We start from the raw sequence: 19,279 nt of genomic DNA on the forward strand, positions 1-19,279 counted from the left end.
CAGAGCAGTGAGCTACACTGTCCCGGATAGTTGTACTGGCCCAGAGCAGTGAACTACACTGTCCCGGATCGGTGTACTGGCCCAGAGCAGTGAACTACACTGTCCCGGATCGGTGTACTGGCCCAGAGCAGTGAACTACACTGTCACGGATCACTGTACTGGCCCAGAGCAGTGACCTACGCTGTCACGGATCACTGTACTGGCCCAGAGCAGTGAACTACACTGTCCAGGATCGGTGTACTGGCCCAGAGCAGTGAACTACACGGTCACGGATCACTGTACTGGCCCAGAGCAGTGACCTACACTGTCACGGATCACTGTACTGGCCCAGAGCAGTGAACTACACTGTCCCGGATCTGTGTACTGGCCCAGAGCAGTGAACTACACTGTCCCGGATCGTTGTACTGGCCCAGAGCAGTGAACTACTCTGTACTGGATCGGTGTACTGGCCCAGAGCAGTGAACTACACTGTACTGGATCAGTGTACTGGCCCAGAGCAGTGAACTACACTGTACCAGATCGGTGTACTGGCCCAGAGCAGTGAACTACACTGTACCAGATCGGTGTACTGGCCCAGAGCAGTGAACTACACTGTACCGGATAGTTGTACTGGCCCAGAGCAGTGAACTACACTGTCCCGGATCACTGTACTGGCCCAGAGCAGTGAACTACACTGTCCAGGATCGTTGGACTGGCCCAGAGCAGTGAACTATACTGTCCCGGATCGTTGGACTGGTCCAGAGCAGTGAGCTACACTGTCCCGTGTCGTTGGACTGGTCTAGAGCAGTGAACTACACTGTCCCGGATCACTGTACTGGCCCAGAGCAGTGAACTACATTGTCCCGGATTGGTGTACTGGCCCAGAGCAGTGAACTACACTGTCCCGGATCACTGTACTGGCCCAGAGCAGTGAACTACATTGTCCCGGATTGGTGTACTGATCCAGAGCAGTGAACTACACTGTCCTGGATCGTTGTACTGGCCCAGAGCAGTGAACTACACTGTCCCGGATCACTGTACTGGTCCAGAGCAGTGAACTACACTGTCCCAGATTGGTGTACTGGCCCAGAGCAGTGAACTACACTGTCCCGGATCGTTTTACTGGCCCAGAGCAGTGACTTACACTGTCCCGGATCGTTGGACTGGTCCAGAGCAGTGAACTAACTGCTTCATTCTCACGATTCTGTAAATCTGAATTTCTGGCTTGGAAGTGAGAATTTTGATCTGCCGCAATTCCCTTTGTCATAAGTTGCGATTGAGACACCTCTGAGGAGCGTCTCCACTTGGCACGCAGCCCTCCTCCAACTCGCGGTGACGACGATTATCCTTCCCACCCCCTTGTTCCCCTTTTCCTTCCCCTCCCCCCACCCCCAAGACAAATAATAATTTAAAAGGTGTGCTGCTAAGGAGCTGCGCCTCAATTTTAAGGGTCCTTTTTTTTTTTAGGAAGCGAGCTGGTGCGATTTCCTGCTCTTCGAAGACTTATTTGGCAAACACCTGGTTCACGGCGGGGGTAGTGTCTGGGCGTGAAGGAAAGGCCAAAGGGTAAACAAACAGCCTTGTGAAGTGTCTTTTCATCAGGAAGTGCTGACTGGGCCTGTGAATGCTGTTTGTTGCTGTTTCTCTCTGTAACAGCTGCTCCAGGTAGAGAAAGCATCAGCCATCAAATGGATCCTTTTAAACTGCTTGTCTTGTGTGAATTCTAAAAAGTACAGAAACAGCAAGATCCAGAGAGAAGGTTCCGAGATGCTAGCATGGTAAATATCAAGTTCAGTATTTCCTTTGTCTGAATATTGTGTACTTCAAGGTGAAGACCGTCCGTAATGGAGACGGCAGCATTTTGATTTCAAGCACCAGTGTCCCATCAAACACCCCCAGGGCAGGTACAGCACGGGTTAGATACAGAGTAAAGCTCCCTCTACACTGTCCCATCAAACACTCCCAGGGCAGGTACAGCATGGGTTAGATACAGAGTAAAGCTCCCTCTACACTGCCCCATCAAACACTCCCAGGGCAGGTACAGCACGGGGTTAGATACAGAGTAAAGCTCCCTCTACACTGTCCCATCAAACATTCCCAGGGCAGGTACAGCACGGGTTAGATACAGACTAAAGCTCCCTCTACACTGTCCCCATCAAACACTCCCAGGGCAGGTACAGCATGGGGTTAGATACATAAGAACATAAGAAATAGGAGCAGGAGTAGGCCATTTGGCCCCTTGAACCTGCTCTGCCATTCAATAAGATCTTGGCTGATCTGATCATGGACTCAGCTCCACTTCCCTGCCCGCTCCCCATAATCCTTTACTCTCATCGCTCAAACATCTGTCCATCTCTACCTTAAATATATTCAAATGATCCAGCCTCCACAGCTGTCTGGGGCAGAGAATTCCATAGATTTACAACCCTCTGAGAAGAAATTTCTCCTCATCTCAGTTTTAAATGGGCGGCCCCTTCTTCTAAGACTATGTCCCCTAGTTTTAGTTTCCCCTATGAGTGGAAATATCCTCTCTGCATCCAGCTTGTTTCAATAAGATCACCTCTCATTCTTCTGAACTCCAATGTGTATAGGCCCAACCTACTCAACCTATCCTCATAAGTCAACCCCCTCATCTCAGGAATCAACCTAGTGAACCTTCTCTGAACAGCCTCCAATGCAAGTATATCCTTCCTTAAATACAGAGACCAAAACTGTATGCAGTACTCCAGGTGTGGCCTCACCAATACCTGGCACAGTTGTAGCAGGACTTCTCTGCTTTTATACTCTATCTCCCTTGCAATAAAGGCCAACGTTCCATTTGCCTTCCTGATTACTTGCTGTACCTGCATACTAACTTTTTGTGTTTTATGCACAAGGACCCCCAGGTCTCTCTGTACTGCAGCACTTTGCAATTTTTCTCCATTTAAGTTATAATTTGCTTTTCTATTATTTCTGACAAAGTGGATAACCTCACATTTTCCCACATTATACTCCATCTGCCAAATATTTGCCCATCACTTAGCCTGTCTATATCCCTCTGCAGATTTTTTGTGTCCTCCTCACAATTTTCTTTCCCACCCATCTTTGTATTGTCAGCAAACTTGGCTACATTACACTTGGTCCCTTCATCCAAGTCATTAATATCGATTGTAAATAGTTGAGGCCCCAGCACCGATCCCTGCGGCACCCTACTAGTCATTGTTTGCGAACCGGAAAATGACCCATTTATCCCGACTCTCTGTTTTCTGTTAGTTAACCAATCCTCTATCCATGCTAATATATTACACCAACCCCTTTTATCTTGTGCAGTAACCTCTTATGTGGCACCTTATTGAATGCCTTCTGGAAATCCAAATACACCACATCCACTGGTTCCCCTTATCCACCCTGCTCGTTACATCCTAAAGAACTCCAATAAATTTGTCAAACATGATTTCCCTTTCATAAAACCATGCTGGCTCTGCTTGATTGAATCATGCTTTTCCAAATGTTCTGGTACTGCTTCCTTAATAATGAACTCCAACGACAGATGTTAGGCTAACTGATCTATAGTTGCCTGCTTTTTGTCTGCCTCCTTTTTTTAAATAGGGGCGTTACATTTGCGGTTTTCCAATCTGCTGGGACTGCCCCAGAATCCAGGGAATTTTGGTAAATTACAACCAGTGCATCCACTATCTCTGCAGCCTTCTCTTAAAACTTCACTTTAAAACTGAGATGAGGAGAAATGTCTTCTCTCAGAGGATTGTAACTCTCTGGAATTTGCTGCCTGAGAGAGCTGTGGAAGCTGGGTCACTGAATAAATTTGAGAGAGAGAGATGGACAGTTTCTTAACCGATAAGGGATTAAAGGGTTATGGGGAGCGGGCAGGGAAGTGGACCGGAGTCCATGATCGGATCAGCCATGATCCTGCTCCTATTTCTTATGTTAAGACTCTAGGATGTAAGGCATCAGGTCCAGGGAACATGTCTGCCTTTAGTCCCATTATTTTATCTAGTACTACTTCATTAGTGATAGTGATTGTATTAAGTTCCTCCCTATCTATAGCCCCTTGATTACCCACTATTGGGATGTTCTTAGTCTAATAAGGTTAGGGAAGGTTTAGACAGTGGGATGGGAGGAGGTTGAGAGTGAAAGTTGCCAGATGGCTCAAGATTCTAAGGTTAAGTTTAAGTTTAAGTTTGTTTTCTCAGGAGAGCTCCTCGGGGAGCTGCTACCCCGGCAGCCATCTTGTCCATCCCATCCCTCAAGAATAACAAGGCTACGGTTGCAGATGGAATTCCTGCTGAGGCGCTAAAATATGGCAGAGAGGCGCTGTTGGCGCGGATACATGACCTCATCTCTCTCATTTGGAGGGAGGAGAGCATGCCGGGAGATCTCAGAGGGGCAGTGATCATGTCCATTTTTAAAAAGGGGAACAAATCCGACTGTGGTAACGACAGGGGAATCTCCCGGCTATCAACCACTGGAAGGTTGTCGCTAGAGTCCTCCTCAACCGTCTTCTTCCTGTGGCCGAGGAGCTCCTCCCGGAGTCACAGTGCGGAATTCGTCCCCTATGGGGAACCACGGACATGATCTTTGCAGCACGACAACTGCAGGAAAAATGCAGGGAGCAGCGCAAGCCCTTACTCGATCTGACAAAGGCCTTTGACATTGTCGATCGTGAGGGCTTATGGAGCGTCCTCCTCCGTTTTGGATGCCCCAAAAGTTTGTCAACATCCTTCGCCTGCTCCCCAACGACATGCAGGCTGTGATCCTTACCAGCGGATCCGTTACAGACCCATTCCACATCCGAACCGGGGTCAAACAGTGCTGTGTCATCGATCCAACCCTCTTCTCAATCTTCCTCGCTGCCATTCTCCACCTCACTGTCAACAAGCTCCCCGCCGGAGTGGAACTAAACTACAGAACCAGTGGGAAGCTGCTTAACCTACGCCACCTCCAGACCAAGTCCAAGACCACCCAAACCTCTGTCGTTGAGCTAATGTACGTGGACGACGCCTGCGTCTGCGCACATTCGGAGACTGAACTGCATGATATAGTCGATATATTCACTGAGGCATATGAAAGCATGGGCCTTACGCTTAACATCCGTAAGACAAAGGTCCTACACCAGCCTGTCCTCGCCGCATAGCACTGCCCCCCAGTCATCAAGATCCACTGCGCGGCCACGTCAACAACGTGGACCATTTCCCATACCTCGGGAGCCTCTTGTCAACAAAGGCAGACATTGATGCGGAGATTCAACATCACCTCCAGTGCGCCAGTGCAGCCTTCGGCCGCCTGAGGAAAAAAGTGTTCGAAGACCAGGCCCTCAAATCTACCACCAAACTCATGGTCTACAGGGCTGTAGTAATTCCCACCCTCCTGTATGGATCAGTGGCATGGACGACTTACAGAAGACACATCAAATCGCTGGAGATATATCACCAACAATGTCTCCGCAAGATCCATCAAATCCCCTTGGAGGACAGATGCACAAACATCAGTGTCCTTGCCCAGGCTAACATCCGTGTCCTTGCCCAGGCTAACATCCCCAGCATTGAAGCACTAACCACTAGATCAGCTTCGCTGGGCAGGCCACATAGTTCGCATGACATGAGGCTCCCTAAGCAACTGCTATATGCGGAGCTCCTTCATGGCAAACGAGCCAAAGGTGGGCAGCGGAAACGTTACAAGGACACCCTCAAAGCCTCCCTGGTAAAGTGTGACATCACCATTGATGCCTGGGAGACCCTGGCTGAAGACCGCCCGAGAGACCCTGGCTGAAGACTGCCCGAGGTGGAGAAAGTACATCCAGGAGGGCGCTGAGCTCTTCGAATCTCAACGCTGCGAGTGTGAAGAGGACAGGCGCAGGCAGCTGAAGGAGCGTGCGGTAAATCAGTCCCACCCACCCCCCCCCACTTCCCCCGATGAGTGTCTGTCCCACCTGTGACAGGGTCTGTGGCTCTCATGTTGGACTGTTCAGCCACCAAAGAACTCACTTTGGGAGTGGAAGCAAGTCTTCCTCGATTTCGAGGGACTGCCTATGATGATGATGATGTTCTTAGTGTCTTCTACCGTGAAGACCGATACAAAATATTTGTTCAACGTCTCTGCCATTTCTCTGTTCTCCATTATTAATTCCCCAGTCTCATCCTCTAGGGGACCAATATTTACTTTAGCACTCTTTTCCTTTTTATGTACCAAATACAGAGTAAAGCTCCCTCTACACTGTCCCATCAAACACACCTAGGACAGGTACAGCACAGTTTAGCTGCTGAGCCAGAAACCCAGCTAAATAAACCGAGCTCCATACCGTTATATAGTGACTGACCCTTACCCTGCTGAATAAACAGGAAGTCCTTGGAGATACACACTGTGTAACCGTTACCCAGCTGAACAAACAGATGTAAAAACTCCATATGATTACTCAGTGAGTGACTCTTATTCGATTGAATAAACAGCAATTCTGTACAGTTACACCGATGACACCCTGCTGAAGAAACAGTATCACTGTAAGGTTATGGTAGCTAATTGAACAAACGAGGTGGAATTGATGGGGGAAGACAACTTCTTTAAAAAGGGATGTATGCTTGGACTGAAAGGTTGGTGTATGCGAATCAAAGGTCTCTGTTCGGAGAAAGTGAGAGCATCCCGGGTTAGATGGATTGAAGTATCCGGGGCTCATGCTTTTGATTACTGGCCATTGAAAGCGTGCATGTTTGAATGTCATTTGTGTACAGGATTTGGGTCAGCTGTGATGTACCCTGCACTCGAACAGCCGACTGGCACTTACTGTCAAGGTTCTCATTTAAATAATGGCACTAAGTTGAAGTGCAGTGCGATCCTGACACTCATGGACCGGTAGTCCGGAATAAACTGCAACATCAGGGCAAACCATCACCTCCCAAACCCGTGACCTCTACCACCTAGAAGGACAAGGGCAGCAGGTGCATGGAAAAACCACCACCTCCACGTTCCCCTCCAAGTCACACACCATCCCTGACTCGGAAATATATCGGTTGTTCCTTCATCGTGCTGGATCAAAATCCTGGCACTCCCTCCCTATCAGGACTATGGGAACACCTTCACCACACGGACTGCAGCGGTTCAAGGCGGCGGCTCACCGCCATCTTCTCGAGGGGCAATTGGGGAGGGGCAATAAATGCTGTGCTTGCCAATGACACCCACATCCTGAGAATGACTGAACTAAAGAGGGAGTAAAACGAGAACACGAGAAACAACACAATAATCGACAAACCACAAAGTTCATTCTACCATAACAACCCCGTCCCCCCAAATACCCCACACAGAGACACCATCTTCCCGTCAACCTCCACCCCACCATTTCCCCATCACATTCCCCCCTAAACACCCCACACAGAGACACCATCTCCCCATCAACCCCCCCCAAACACATCTCCCCATCACACCCCCACTCTACTCCAAACACTCAACACCCAACACACCATCCCCCCCATCACACTCCCCCAAAACACCCCACACAGAGACACCATCTCCCAACCCCCCCCACCAAACACACCATCGCCCCATCACCACCCCCCCCTCCAAAACACCCCACACAGAGACACCATCTCCCAACCCCCACCCCTCCCCAAACACACCATCACCCCATCACACCCCCACTCTACTCCAAACACCCAACACCAACTCCCCATCACCAACACACCATCCCCCCATCACACTCCCCCCTAAACACCCCACACAGAGACACCATCTCCCCATCAACCCCCCCCAAACACATCTCCCCATCACACCCCCACTCTACTCCAAACACCCAACACCAACACACCATCCCCCCATCACACTCCCCCAAAACACCCCACACAGAGACACCATCTCCAAACCCCCCCCCCCCCAAACACACCATCGCCCCATCACCACCCCCCCCTCCAAAACACCCCACACAGAGACACCATCTCCCAACCCCCACCCCTCCCCAAACACACCATCTCCCCATCACACCCCCACTCTACTCCAAACACCCAACACCAACTCCCCATCACCAACACACCATCCCCCCATCACACTCCCCCCTAAACACCCCACACAGAGACACCATCTCCCAACCCCCACCCCCCCCAAACACACCATCTCCCCATCACCACCCCCCCCCCCCAAAACACCCCACACAGAGACACCATCTCCCAACCCCCACCCCCCCCAAACACACCACCTCCCCATCACCAACCCCCTCCCCCCCACAAAACACCCAACACAGAGACACCATCTCACCAACAAACCCCCCAAAAATCTAATACAACAAATTAATTTGTCCCATCGCAAACTACACTCATAATCCAACTGCTTGAAGTGATTACCTGGATGCTGGGTCTGAGAGCATACATTGATATATCCGAGGTTTGGTGCCCGAGTATAGAGTGACAAGCATTATCAAGTTATGACATTGCTGTATGGTAGTTTATGATGTGGGGTGTGGTGCGGGGTATGGTGTGGGGGTGTGGTACGGTGTAGGGGTGTGGTGCGGGGTACGGTGTGGGTGTGTGGTGTGGGGTACAGCGTGGGGGGTATGGTGCGGGAGTAATGGTGCGGGGGTAATGGTGTGCTCAGAATGGTTGCCGTACACTCACAACTAGGAGCACCGAGTACCTGCTCGTTACCTAGCTGCGGATCAAACACGTGCTTGCCAACTGCCTACTGACCAGCTTAGTGGGAGGGGGCAGCAGGATCTCTTCAGGGCGGCTCCAGGATGTCACAACTGATAGAGGGCTGACTCGATTCCAGTCTATGGCAGAATCAATAATCGGATATCTGGGTCCTGTAAGCTCACAATAGTCCAGGGCATCATTGAGCCTGGTTTACGGGATGCGTGGTTTTCCCTCCTGGCTATGGATAACCATGCAACCTAGTACCCCACACAGATAGGGTGGCCCTGGATACAAAAACAATAAGTAGGCTATCATTGCCAAGTGTAACTAAGTTGTGGTGCTCTTAGCTATATAATCTCCCGCAGTCTACTTGTGCACAGTTGAGAATGGTAGCAATCGCCCAACAACTTGCATTTATATAGCACCTTTTAACGTTGTAAAGCTTTTCAAGGTGCTTCACAGAAGCATTTTCAAACAAAATTTGACAACAAAGCACAAGTCAGGAGTGTGATGGAATACTCTCCACTTGCCTGGGTGAGTGCAGCTCCAATAACACTCAAGAAGCTCGACACCATCCAGGACAAAGCAGCCCACTTAATTGGCACCCATCTATCACCTTCAACATTCACTCCCTCCACCACCGGCGCACCGTGTACCATCTACAAGATGCACTGCAGCAACTCGCCAAGGCTTCTTCGACAGCACCTCCCAAACCCGCGACCTCTACCACCTAGAAGGACGAGGGCAGCAGTGCGAGTTAGAACACGGGCTGCTGAGTTGTGGATGAGCTCAAGAGTATGTATGTTGGGACGCTGACCAAGAGAGCACTAGAATGGTCAAGCCTAGAGGTAAGAACGACATGGATGAGGGCTTATGCAGCCGACGGGCTGAGTTATGGGCAGAGACGCAGATTTCTCGGAGGGCTGTGGGCAATTTCCATGTAAGCTGCGTTTTGTTGTGTGCAGTCCCTTTAAATGTCCACGCGTGCGTGATACTTACAATGGAAAGACCAGTGAGCCTGTGCAGGACCGCTCCCATTACTGTGCAGCCAGAACATTGGTTGTAGGGCAGGAGGAGGTTACAGAGATAGGGAGGAGCAAGGCCATGGAGGGATTTGAACACAAGGATGAGAATTTTAAATTCAAGCTTCCTGGAGTGAGAGTGTGTGCCTATGACGAGAGAGTTGGCACGCTGAAAGAAAGACTTGCATTTATATAGTGCCTTTCACGACCACCGGATGTCTCGAAGCGCTTTACAGCCAACTAAGTACATTTGGAGTGTAGTCACTGTTGTAATGTGGGAAACGCGGCAGCCAATTTGCACACAGCAAGCTCCCACAAACAGCAATATAATGACCAGATAATGTTTTTTTTAAAGTTATGTAGATTGAGGGATAAATATTAGCCAGGACACCGGGGATAACTCCCCTGCTCTTCTTCGAAATAGTACCGTGGGATGTTTTACATCCACCTGAGAGAGCAGACGGGGCCTCGGGTTAACGTCTCATCCAAAGGACGGCACCTCCGACAGTGCAGCGCTCCCTCAGCACCGCCTAGATTTTTTGTGCTCAAGTCCTTGGAGTGGGACTTGAATCCACAACCTTCTGACTCGGAGGTGAGAGTGCTACTCACTGAGCCACAGCTGACACTACTCTATGGGGTATACCATTGCCTGCCCTCTCTGGTAGATCGCGCTCCCTTGGAATGAAAATCGGGGTGGGTTTGACAACAAGCTCTTGACGCACTCCACCACATTACAACCAGGCGGTGGAGACAGAAATCTACTCCTATATCAGGCAATGAAAGACTGCACTGGTGAGAATTTTCCTTAGCTCAGTTTAGTAGCTATCAAATATAGGGACAGGTTTTGTGTGTGCATCAGATAGCCAGCTGACGACAAGAAAAACCTTTCCCAGTGAGCAGTGGAAACTTGGGAGGGGCCGCAGAATGTGTTTATACAATAAGAACAGAATTGGGGGTCGGTAACAGAAGTTAATAAGGGGCCGTGATCTTTGGGGAAAAAAATACAAAAAGGTCGGTGACACTTTCAGCAGCTTTTCTGAAATCTCACTTCATTGGGTGTGTCATAGCAACAGTATCGGAGATGGTGGCCTTTTCTGTGAACAATAAGGTGTGAAACAGGTTTAATTATAGGCTCTGATTAATTGTGTCAAACACTAATCAAGTGCTTGTTCGGTGGAGGGCAACCATTTTATCACTGGATGTAGTAATTCCTAATTAGTCAGTGATCCCAGTAAGATTACTTTCCTCAATTACTTTTATTCTGGGCTGTCAGCCATCCTACATACCTCATCATCATCATCATAGGCAGTCCCTCCAATTGAGGATGACTTGCTTCCACGTCAAAAAGTTCACAGGTGTTTCAATGAAGGACCTAAAATTCCAGGCACCGAACTAAATCTTGAAGTGTGGAAGATGCCTGTGCGTGGATTTTTTTAACGTGTGGTTTTTAACACGGGCTTGACAGAGCTAGGTCTTGGTCCAGTGGCAAGGATTAACCAGGACGACTGGAGACCAGCTCCACTGCACGGACCTAGTGCGCACACATATCGCAGTGTGGGCTGGGCCCGTGCTGCCCCCTGGGCCCTCGCCTCTTCTGGGCCCCGACCTCACGCCTCTCCTGGGCCCCGATCGCGTCCCTGTACAATCTCTCGCCGCTTCTTCGCCCCGACCTCGCCGCTCCAGCTGTCCCTGCCCACGCTCCAATCACCGACCTGGATCTTGGTGACGTCCCTCTTCACCAGGTGGTCACTGCTCATCTTCTGCTGCCAGATGATTCAGCCTTAGGTACAGCTTGGGTTGAGAACAGTGAAACTTCCTCTAGACTGTCCCATTCCATTCAAACAAAATCATGAGCGGTTTAGATAGAGATAAACTGTTCCCATTGGCGTAAGGGTCAGATTACAGGAAGACATTAATAAATTTGCAGAATGGGCATATAATTGACAAATAAAATTCAACACAGATAAATGTGAGGTATTAAACTTTGGGAGGAAAGAATAACTTATTATTTGGAGGATGCAAGTCTGGGTGAGATAGAGGAGCAAAGGGACCTCGGAGTACAAATACACAAATCACTAAAAGTTGCGACACAGGTTAACAAGGCCATAAAAAAAAGCAAATCAATCACTAGGGTTTATTTCCATAGGGATAGAATTGAAAAGTAGTGAAGTTATGCTAAACCTGGATCGATCCGTGATTAGACCACACTTAAGAGTACTGCGCACAGTTCTGGTTGCCATAATTATAAAAAGGATATAGAGGCACTGGAGAGGGTGCAGAGAAGATTTACAAGGGTGATACCAGAAACGTGATGGTATACATATCAGAAAAGGTTGAACAGGCTGGGTCTCTTTTCACTTGAAAAAAGGCTGAGGGGTGACCTAATTGAGGTCTTTAAAATAATGAAAGGTTTTGACAGTAGATGCAGAGAGAATGTTTCCAATGTGAGGATGAGCATAACTAGAGGCCATCAATATAAAATAGTCACCAAGAAATCCAATAGGGAATTCAGAAGAAACTTCTTTACCCAGAGAGTAGTGAGAATGTGGAACTCGCTACCACAGGGAGTGATTGAAGCGAATAGTATCGATGCATTTAAGGGGAGGCTAGACAAGCATATGAGGGAGAAGGGAATAGAGGGTTATGCTGACAGAATTAGATGAGGAAAGACAGGAGGAGGCTCGAGTGGAGCATAAAGACCGGCATAGACTGGTTGGGCCGAATGGCCTGTTTCTGTGCTGTATGTTGTATGTAGTATGTAAAGGGTCACGAACTAGATGACACAGATTTAAGGCGATTGGCAAACGAACCAAAGGTGTCATGAGGAAAAAATATTTTATGTAGCGAGTAGTTAGGATCTGGAATGCACTGCCTGAAAGGGTGATGGAGGCAACCTTAATCATGGTTTGTAAAAAATTCAGGGCTACAGGGAAAGGGCGGAAGAATGGGACCAGCTGAAGTCCTCTTGCAGAGAGCCGATACGGACCGAATGGCCTCCTTCTGTGCTGTAACCATAATATGATTCTATTATCCGATTATCCCAGGGCAGGTACAGCACGGGTTAGATACAGAGTAAAGCTCCCTCTGCACTGTCCCATCAAACACTCCCAGGGCAGGTACAGCACGGGGTTAGATACAGAGTAAAGCGCCATCTACACTGTCCCATCAAACACTCCCAGGGCAGGTACAGCACGGGTTAAATACAGAGTAAAGCTCCCTCTACACTGTCCCATCAAACACTCCCAGGGCAGGTACAGCATGGGTTAATTACAGAGTAAAGCTCCCTCTACACACTCACGTGAGAGGGTTCATGTCCTAAGGAAGCCTTTGGAGGAAGCTACGAGTGACATTTCATGTATAAATTAGATACTTCAATTGTTTATGTTTACTGACCTCTGACATCTGTGGGAAGAGGCTGATGGCGACAGGCAGTGCAAATCCAAACGCGGCCAGGCACACGAGGCTCTGTACAGGAAGAACCAGTCTCGGACGTGCCCGGAGTATCCATGTTCTGAGCAGAAAGAGAGACCGATAAGTATTGTTCCTCCCTCCCCAATATGAATGTTATTTATTTTCCCCAATCTTGTTCCTTCCTCTCTCGTAGGCACAACCTAGTCTTGAAGGAGCAGTGGAGCCCACGGTAGCTCATCCAAGTGAACATTCCCCACATTGTTGCAATTGACAGTGCATTCTCCGTGAGGTACAGCTGGAGCCTGTTTGCCCCACGTCTCCACATGTGCACTTTCCATAGTCATAGACATAGACATAGAAAATAGGAGCAGTAGTGGGCCATTCGGCCCTTCGAGTCTGCACCACCATTCAATATGATCATGGCTGATCCTCTATCTCAACACCATATTCCCACTTTTCCCCCATTCCCCTTGATGCCTTTTGTGTCTAGAAATCTATCTATCTCCCTCTTAAATATATTCAGTAACTTGGTCTCCACAGTCTTCTGTGGTAGAGAATTCCACAGGTTCACCACCCTCTGAGTGAAAACATTTCTCCTCATCTCGGTTCTAAATTTCCTACCCCGTATCCTGAGACTGTGACCCTTTGTTCTAGACTTCCCAGCCCGGGGAAACATCCTCCCCGCATCCAGTCTATCCAACCCAGTCAGAATTTTATACGTTAAATGAAATCCCCTCATTCTTCTAAACTCTAGTGAATACAGGCCTAGTTGACCCAATCGCTCCTCATATGACAGTCCTGCCATCCCAGGAATCAGTCTGGGGTTTAATGCACAAGGATTAGGAGCAGGAACCCTGATCTTTCCTCGTCCAAGCCCATGGGTACAAAGTCAACTTATAGCACACAGACTGCTGCCGCCCAGTGACATGGGCTGACTGAGCTCACACCGGGAATCGAACGCGAGGTCCTTTGTCTATGTGGCTCGTTCCCATACCAAGTGGTGCTGTTGTCATTTATATTTGTGTCATTATGAGTAAGACCATGGTATATCTGCCGTGTACCAGAAATACTTTTCAAATCGATTAATCTAAAATAAGTTCCTTCAGAGCTCCACCAATCACTGCTTCCATCACAGAGCGGCCCCTTTTACAGCTTGTCACTCTGACTCTGTTTCTAACTTCAGAGAAAACATCTCTCCACACTGTCCCATCAAACACACCCAGGGCAGGTACAGCACGGGTCAGATACAGAGTAAAGCTCCCTCTACACTGTCCCATCAAACACACCCAGGGCAGGTACAGCACGGGTTAGATACAGAGTAAAGCTCCCTCTACACTGTCCCATCAAACAATCCGGGGCAGGTACAGCACGGGTTGGATACAGAGTAAAGCTCCCTCTACACTGTCCCATCAAACACACCCAGGGCAGGTACAGCACGGGTCAGATACAGAGTAAAGCTCCCTCTACACTGTCCCATCAAATACTCCCGGGGCAGGTACAGCACGGGTTAGATACAGAGTAAAGCTCCCTCTACACTGTCCCATCAAACAATCCGGGGCAGGTACAGCACGGGTTGGATACAGAGTAAAGCTCCCTCTACACTATCCCATCAAACACTCCCAGGGCAGGTACAGCACGGGTTAGATAGAGTAAAGTTCACTCTACAATGCCCAATCACACACTCCTGGGCAGGTACATCACACTTAGACATAGTTTAATGCTTGCTCTATACTTCCCATCAAGAATCCCAGGTCTGGTACAGGATGATTTACTTAGAGTAAACTCTCTTTACTGTTTTCTCAGAATCCCCAGACCTTGGGTTTCCCTTAAAGTATTTTGAATTCCTTTGTCAATTGAAATGATTAACACCGAAATCGACAAGATGTTAGTTACGTTTTGGTTTCAAGGTATATGGAATAAATGTGGGTAACTAGAGCTGAGGTACAGATCAGTCATGATCTAATTGAACGGTAGAAATGGATCGAGGGGCTGACTGGCCTCCTCCTGCTTGTATGTAACAGGCTGGAGGAGCTGAATGGCCTCCTCCTGTTCCTATGTAACAGGCTCGAGGGGCTGAATGGCCTCATCCTGTTCCTGTGTAACAGGCTCGAGGGACTGAATGGCCTCCTCCTGTTCCTATGTAACAGGCTCGAGGAGCTGAATGGCCTCCTCCTGTTCCATGTAACAGGCTCGAGGGGCTGCTATGGTTCAAACTTACCTCGGAAAGTCCCATCATAGCAACATTCAGGGGCCTTCGGAGAGGAAGGAATGGGGGAAAAAATTAGAAATAAAAAGACAAAAAAAAAAACTTATATTACTGACAGAAAAAGAAGCCTTTTAATTGCTGCCCTGCCAGGTATGTGTTTGGTCGAAGCCAGAACCAATTTGAGGTAATGAGTGACAGAGAAATGAGGTGTGAACTCCCAGCATGCCTTACTCTCAGGCCAGGTCACAAACCTGTCATCAGAAGGTCCTAATTAAGGGTGCTCTGCCACAATTAAGCATCTAATTAACACATACAATTCCCCTATCCTAATTGGAAGCCATGTTTTACGAGAAAGTTAAGTAGAAATGGATTCATATCAAATCCCAGATCCTCTTCCCTTGTCTCGTGCCCGTCACCGTTGGTTAAGCCGGTTCGAATACTCCATGAGCGTGATGATCAAGAAAGCACACATGGGCCAATGTTCTGAGGATGTGTTGTTGCCGCGGAGCTTTGACAGGCACCCATGGTGGCACTACCCGTGATGTTCTGTTCATTCAAACCATACCAAGCAGTGCACTGTGTGTTACTGTACAATACTGGAAGATTTCCTGTAGTGTTGTTCACAGTGAGTTGGAAGATTTTGTAAGAATAATTATGTTGGCATTACCAGGGGCACTGACTTATCATTGGGGCAGATCTGAGAGCAGGAAACACTGGGACATAGGAGTGACAGTACTGGGCTGGGGTCACAGGCGGGGAGAGGGGCGTACTGGAAAGGCAGGTCCTGGGAATACTGTAGAGAGAGCTTTACTTTGTAAGTAAATCCTGTTGGACCAGATCTTGGAGTTCTTGATGGGACAGTGTAGAGGGAGCTTTACTCTGTATCTAACCCGTGCTGTATCTGCCCTGGGAGTGTGTGATGGGACAGTGTAGAGGGAGCTTTACTCTGTATCTAACCCCGTGCTGTACCTGCCCTGGGAGTGTTTGATGGGACAGTGTAGAGGGAGCTTTACTCTGTATCTAACCCGTGCTGTACCTGCCCTGGGAGTGTTTGATGGGACAGTGTAAAGGGAGCTTTACTCTGTATTTAACCCGTGCTGTACCTGCCCTGGGAGTGTTTGATGGGACAGTGTAGAGGGAGCTTTACTCTGTATCTAACCCGTGCTGTATCTGCCCTGGGAGTGTTTGATGGGACAGTGTAGAGGGAGCTTTACTCTGTATCTAACCCGTGCTGTATCTGCCCTGGGAGTGTGTGATGGGACAGTGTAGAGGGAGCTTTACTCTGTATCTAACCCCGTGCTGTACCTGCCCTGGGAGTGTGTGATGGGACAGTGTAGAGGGAGCTTTACTCTGTATCTAACATGATGTATTGACTTGGGAGATATTGTCTTGTGCTTGTTCACAAGAGGCAGGTGTTGCTGGCAAGGCTGCATTTGTTGCCCATCCCTAGTTGCCCGAAGGTGGGGATGGTGAGCCTTCTCCTTGAACTGCTGTAGTACATGTGATGAGGGGCTAGATGGCCTACTCCTGTTCCTAATTCTTACGTTATGTTCTTATGTTATGTTTTGCGATGGTGTCCAGTTGGGAATTGCAGGATTTTTGCCCAGTGGTGACGAAGGGACGTTGATATATGTACAAGTCGGGATGGGGTGCGAGTTGGAAGGGAACTTGGAGGTGATGGCGTTCCCATGACACTTTTCCTTTGTCTGCCTTGGTCGTACACGTTACTGGGAGGTGCTGTTGAAGTAACCTTAGCGAGTTGCTGCAATGTAGATCGTACATACTGCAGCAGAGTGCACCAGTGGTGGGGTGGAGATATTCATAGAATCATAGAAATTCACCGCGCAGAAGGAGGCCGTTCGGCACATGGTGTCCGTGCCAGCATATTGCACCGAAGTATTCTATCATATTCCTGATTGGAGTCTTGAAGGTGGGGAGGCTTTGATAGGTGAGAGGGCATGCTATGCATCCCAGAATACCCAGTCTCTGTCCTGCTTTTGTACACAAGCGCTGATATAGCTGATCTAGTTCAGCTGCTGGTCAATATTGACTTTAGGAAGTTGATGGTGGGGTTCTCGGCAATGGTGATATGCTTAACGTCAGGGGCAGGTGGGGGTTGTGTCTTGTTGGAGAGGGCCCTATACGCAATACTTATGCGGCGCAAATATTACTTACTCAGCCCAAGCCTGGATGTTATCCAGGTGCTGCGATAGGCTGGTATGGGCTGTTTCATTAGTGGAGGAATTGTGAATAAGACTGAACAGTGTGAAATTATCAGAAAACAGCTCCACTCCTGCCTTGTAACATCATCATAGGCAGTCCCTCGGAATCGAGGGAGACTTGTTGCCACTTTAAAAGTGAGTCCTTAGGTGGCTGTACAGTCCAATACGAGAACAATACGAGTCCCTGTCACAGGTGGAGCAGATAGTTGTTGAAGGAAAGGGTGGATGGAACTGGTTTGCTGCACGCTCCTTCCGCTGCTTGTGCCTCGTTTCTGCATGCTCTCGGCATTGATACTCGAGGTGCTCAGCGCCCTCCCAGATGCTCTTCCTCCACTTAGGGCGGTCTTTGGCCAGGGACTTCCAGGTGTCGGTGGGGATGTTGCACTTTATCAGCGAGGCTTTGAGGGTGTCCTTGAAACGTTTCCTCTGCCCACCTTGGGCTCGCTTGCCGTGTAGGAGTTCCGAATAGAGTGTCTGCTTTGGGAGTCTTGTGTCAAGCATGCGAACAATGTGGCCTGGCCAGCGGAGCTGGTTGAGTGTGGTCAGTGCTTCGATGCTGGGGATGTTGGCCTGGTCGAGGACGCCAACGTTGGATTTGCAGGATCTTGCGGAGACATAGTTGGTGATATTTCTCCAGCGATTTGAGGTGTCTACTGTATATGGTTCACGTCTCTGAGCCATACAGGAAGGTGGGTATTACTACAGCACTGTAGACCATGAGCTTGGTGGCAAATTTGAGGGGCTGATCTTCGAACACTCTTTTCCTCAGGCGGCCGAAGGCTGCGCTGGCGCACTGGAGGACTGGAGGCAGTGTTGAATCTTGTAACATTGTAACAGAGGGAAGGTAATTGATGAAACAGCTGAAAATGGTTGGGTCAAGGATTCTTCCCTGAGGAACTTATGCTACGATGTATTGGAGCTGTGATGAGTGGCCGCCGACATCCACAACCATCTTCCTTTGTGTCAGGTATGACTCCAGCAACTGGAGGGTTTTCCTCCTGAACACTGCTGACCTCAATGTTTCTAGTAATCCTTGTAGGGTTTTGATAGAGCTAATAAGGATGAACAGTTTCCGCTGGCAGGAGGGTGGGTAACCAGAGGGGAGATGGAGAATATTTTTCACGCAGCGAGTTGTTGCAACCTTGAACGTGCTGCCTGAAAGGGCGATAGGAGCAGATTCAATCGTAACTTTCAAACGGGGAATTGGGTAAATACTTGAAGGGGAGAATTTTGCAGGGCTGTGGGGAAAGAGCGGGGGGAGTGGGACTAATTGAGAGCTCTTTCAAAGACCTGGCACAGGCACAATGGGCTGAATGGCCTCCTTCTGTGCTGTATCATTCTACGTCATACTTATTCGAATGTTGCCTTGCTGTCGAAGGCAGCTACTCTCACATTTCCTATGGCATTAAGCTCTTGAGCTCATATTTGGATCAATGGCTGGAGATCTTAAGCTGAGTGGTTCTGGCGAAACCCAAACTGCATGTCAGCGAGTATCATAGAATCATAGAATAGTACAGCACAGCACAGAAGGAGGCCATTCAGCCCATCGAGTCTGTGCCGGCTCTATCGAAGAGCAATCCAGTTAGTCCTACTGCCCCCACTCTTTCCCCATATCGCTGCCATTTTTTTCTTCAAGTATTTATTCAATTCTCTTTTGAAGGCTACTATTGAACCTGTATCCAGCACCCTGTCAGGCCGTGCATTCCAAATCTTAACCACTCATTGCGTAAAAGCGTTTTTCCTCCTGTCGCCTCAGTTTCTTATGCCAATCACCTTAAATCTGTGCCCTCTGGTTATTGACCCTTCAGCCATTGGAATCTGTTATGCTCA

General features: G+C 48.8%; 1 protein-coding gene across 3 annotated transcripts in view; it reads right to left on the reverse strand.

Annotated features, from left to right (window-relative positions):
• Window positions 1-19,279, reverse strand: part of LOC139235634 (sideroflexin-5-like) — a 223,710-nt gene that overhangs the window by 51,860 nt on the left and 152,571 nt on the right. For 2 of the 3 annotated variants that reach the window (XM_070866687.1, XM_070866700.1), the window contains one exon: window positions 13,004-13,121. The exons of the other annotated variant lie outside the window; for it this stretch is intronic. In XM_070866687.1, the coding sequence (XP_070722788.1) occupies window positions 13,004-13,121 (118 nt within the window). The remainder of the gene's footprint in view (window positions 1-13,003; window positions 13,122-19,279) is intronic. 3 annotated transcript variants of the gene reach the window in all.

The sequence above is a fragment of the Pristiophorus japonicus genome, chromosome 2 (assembly GCF_044704955.1).
Source record: "Pristiophorus japonicus isolate sPriJap1 chromosome 2, sPriJap1.hap1, whole genome shotgun sequence".
In the NCBI taxonomy this organism is placed as follows: domain Eukaryota; kingdom Metazoa; phylum Chordata; class Chondrichthyes; family Pristiophoridae; genus Pristiophorus; species Pristiophorus japonicus.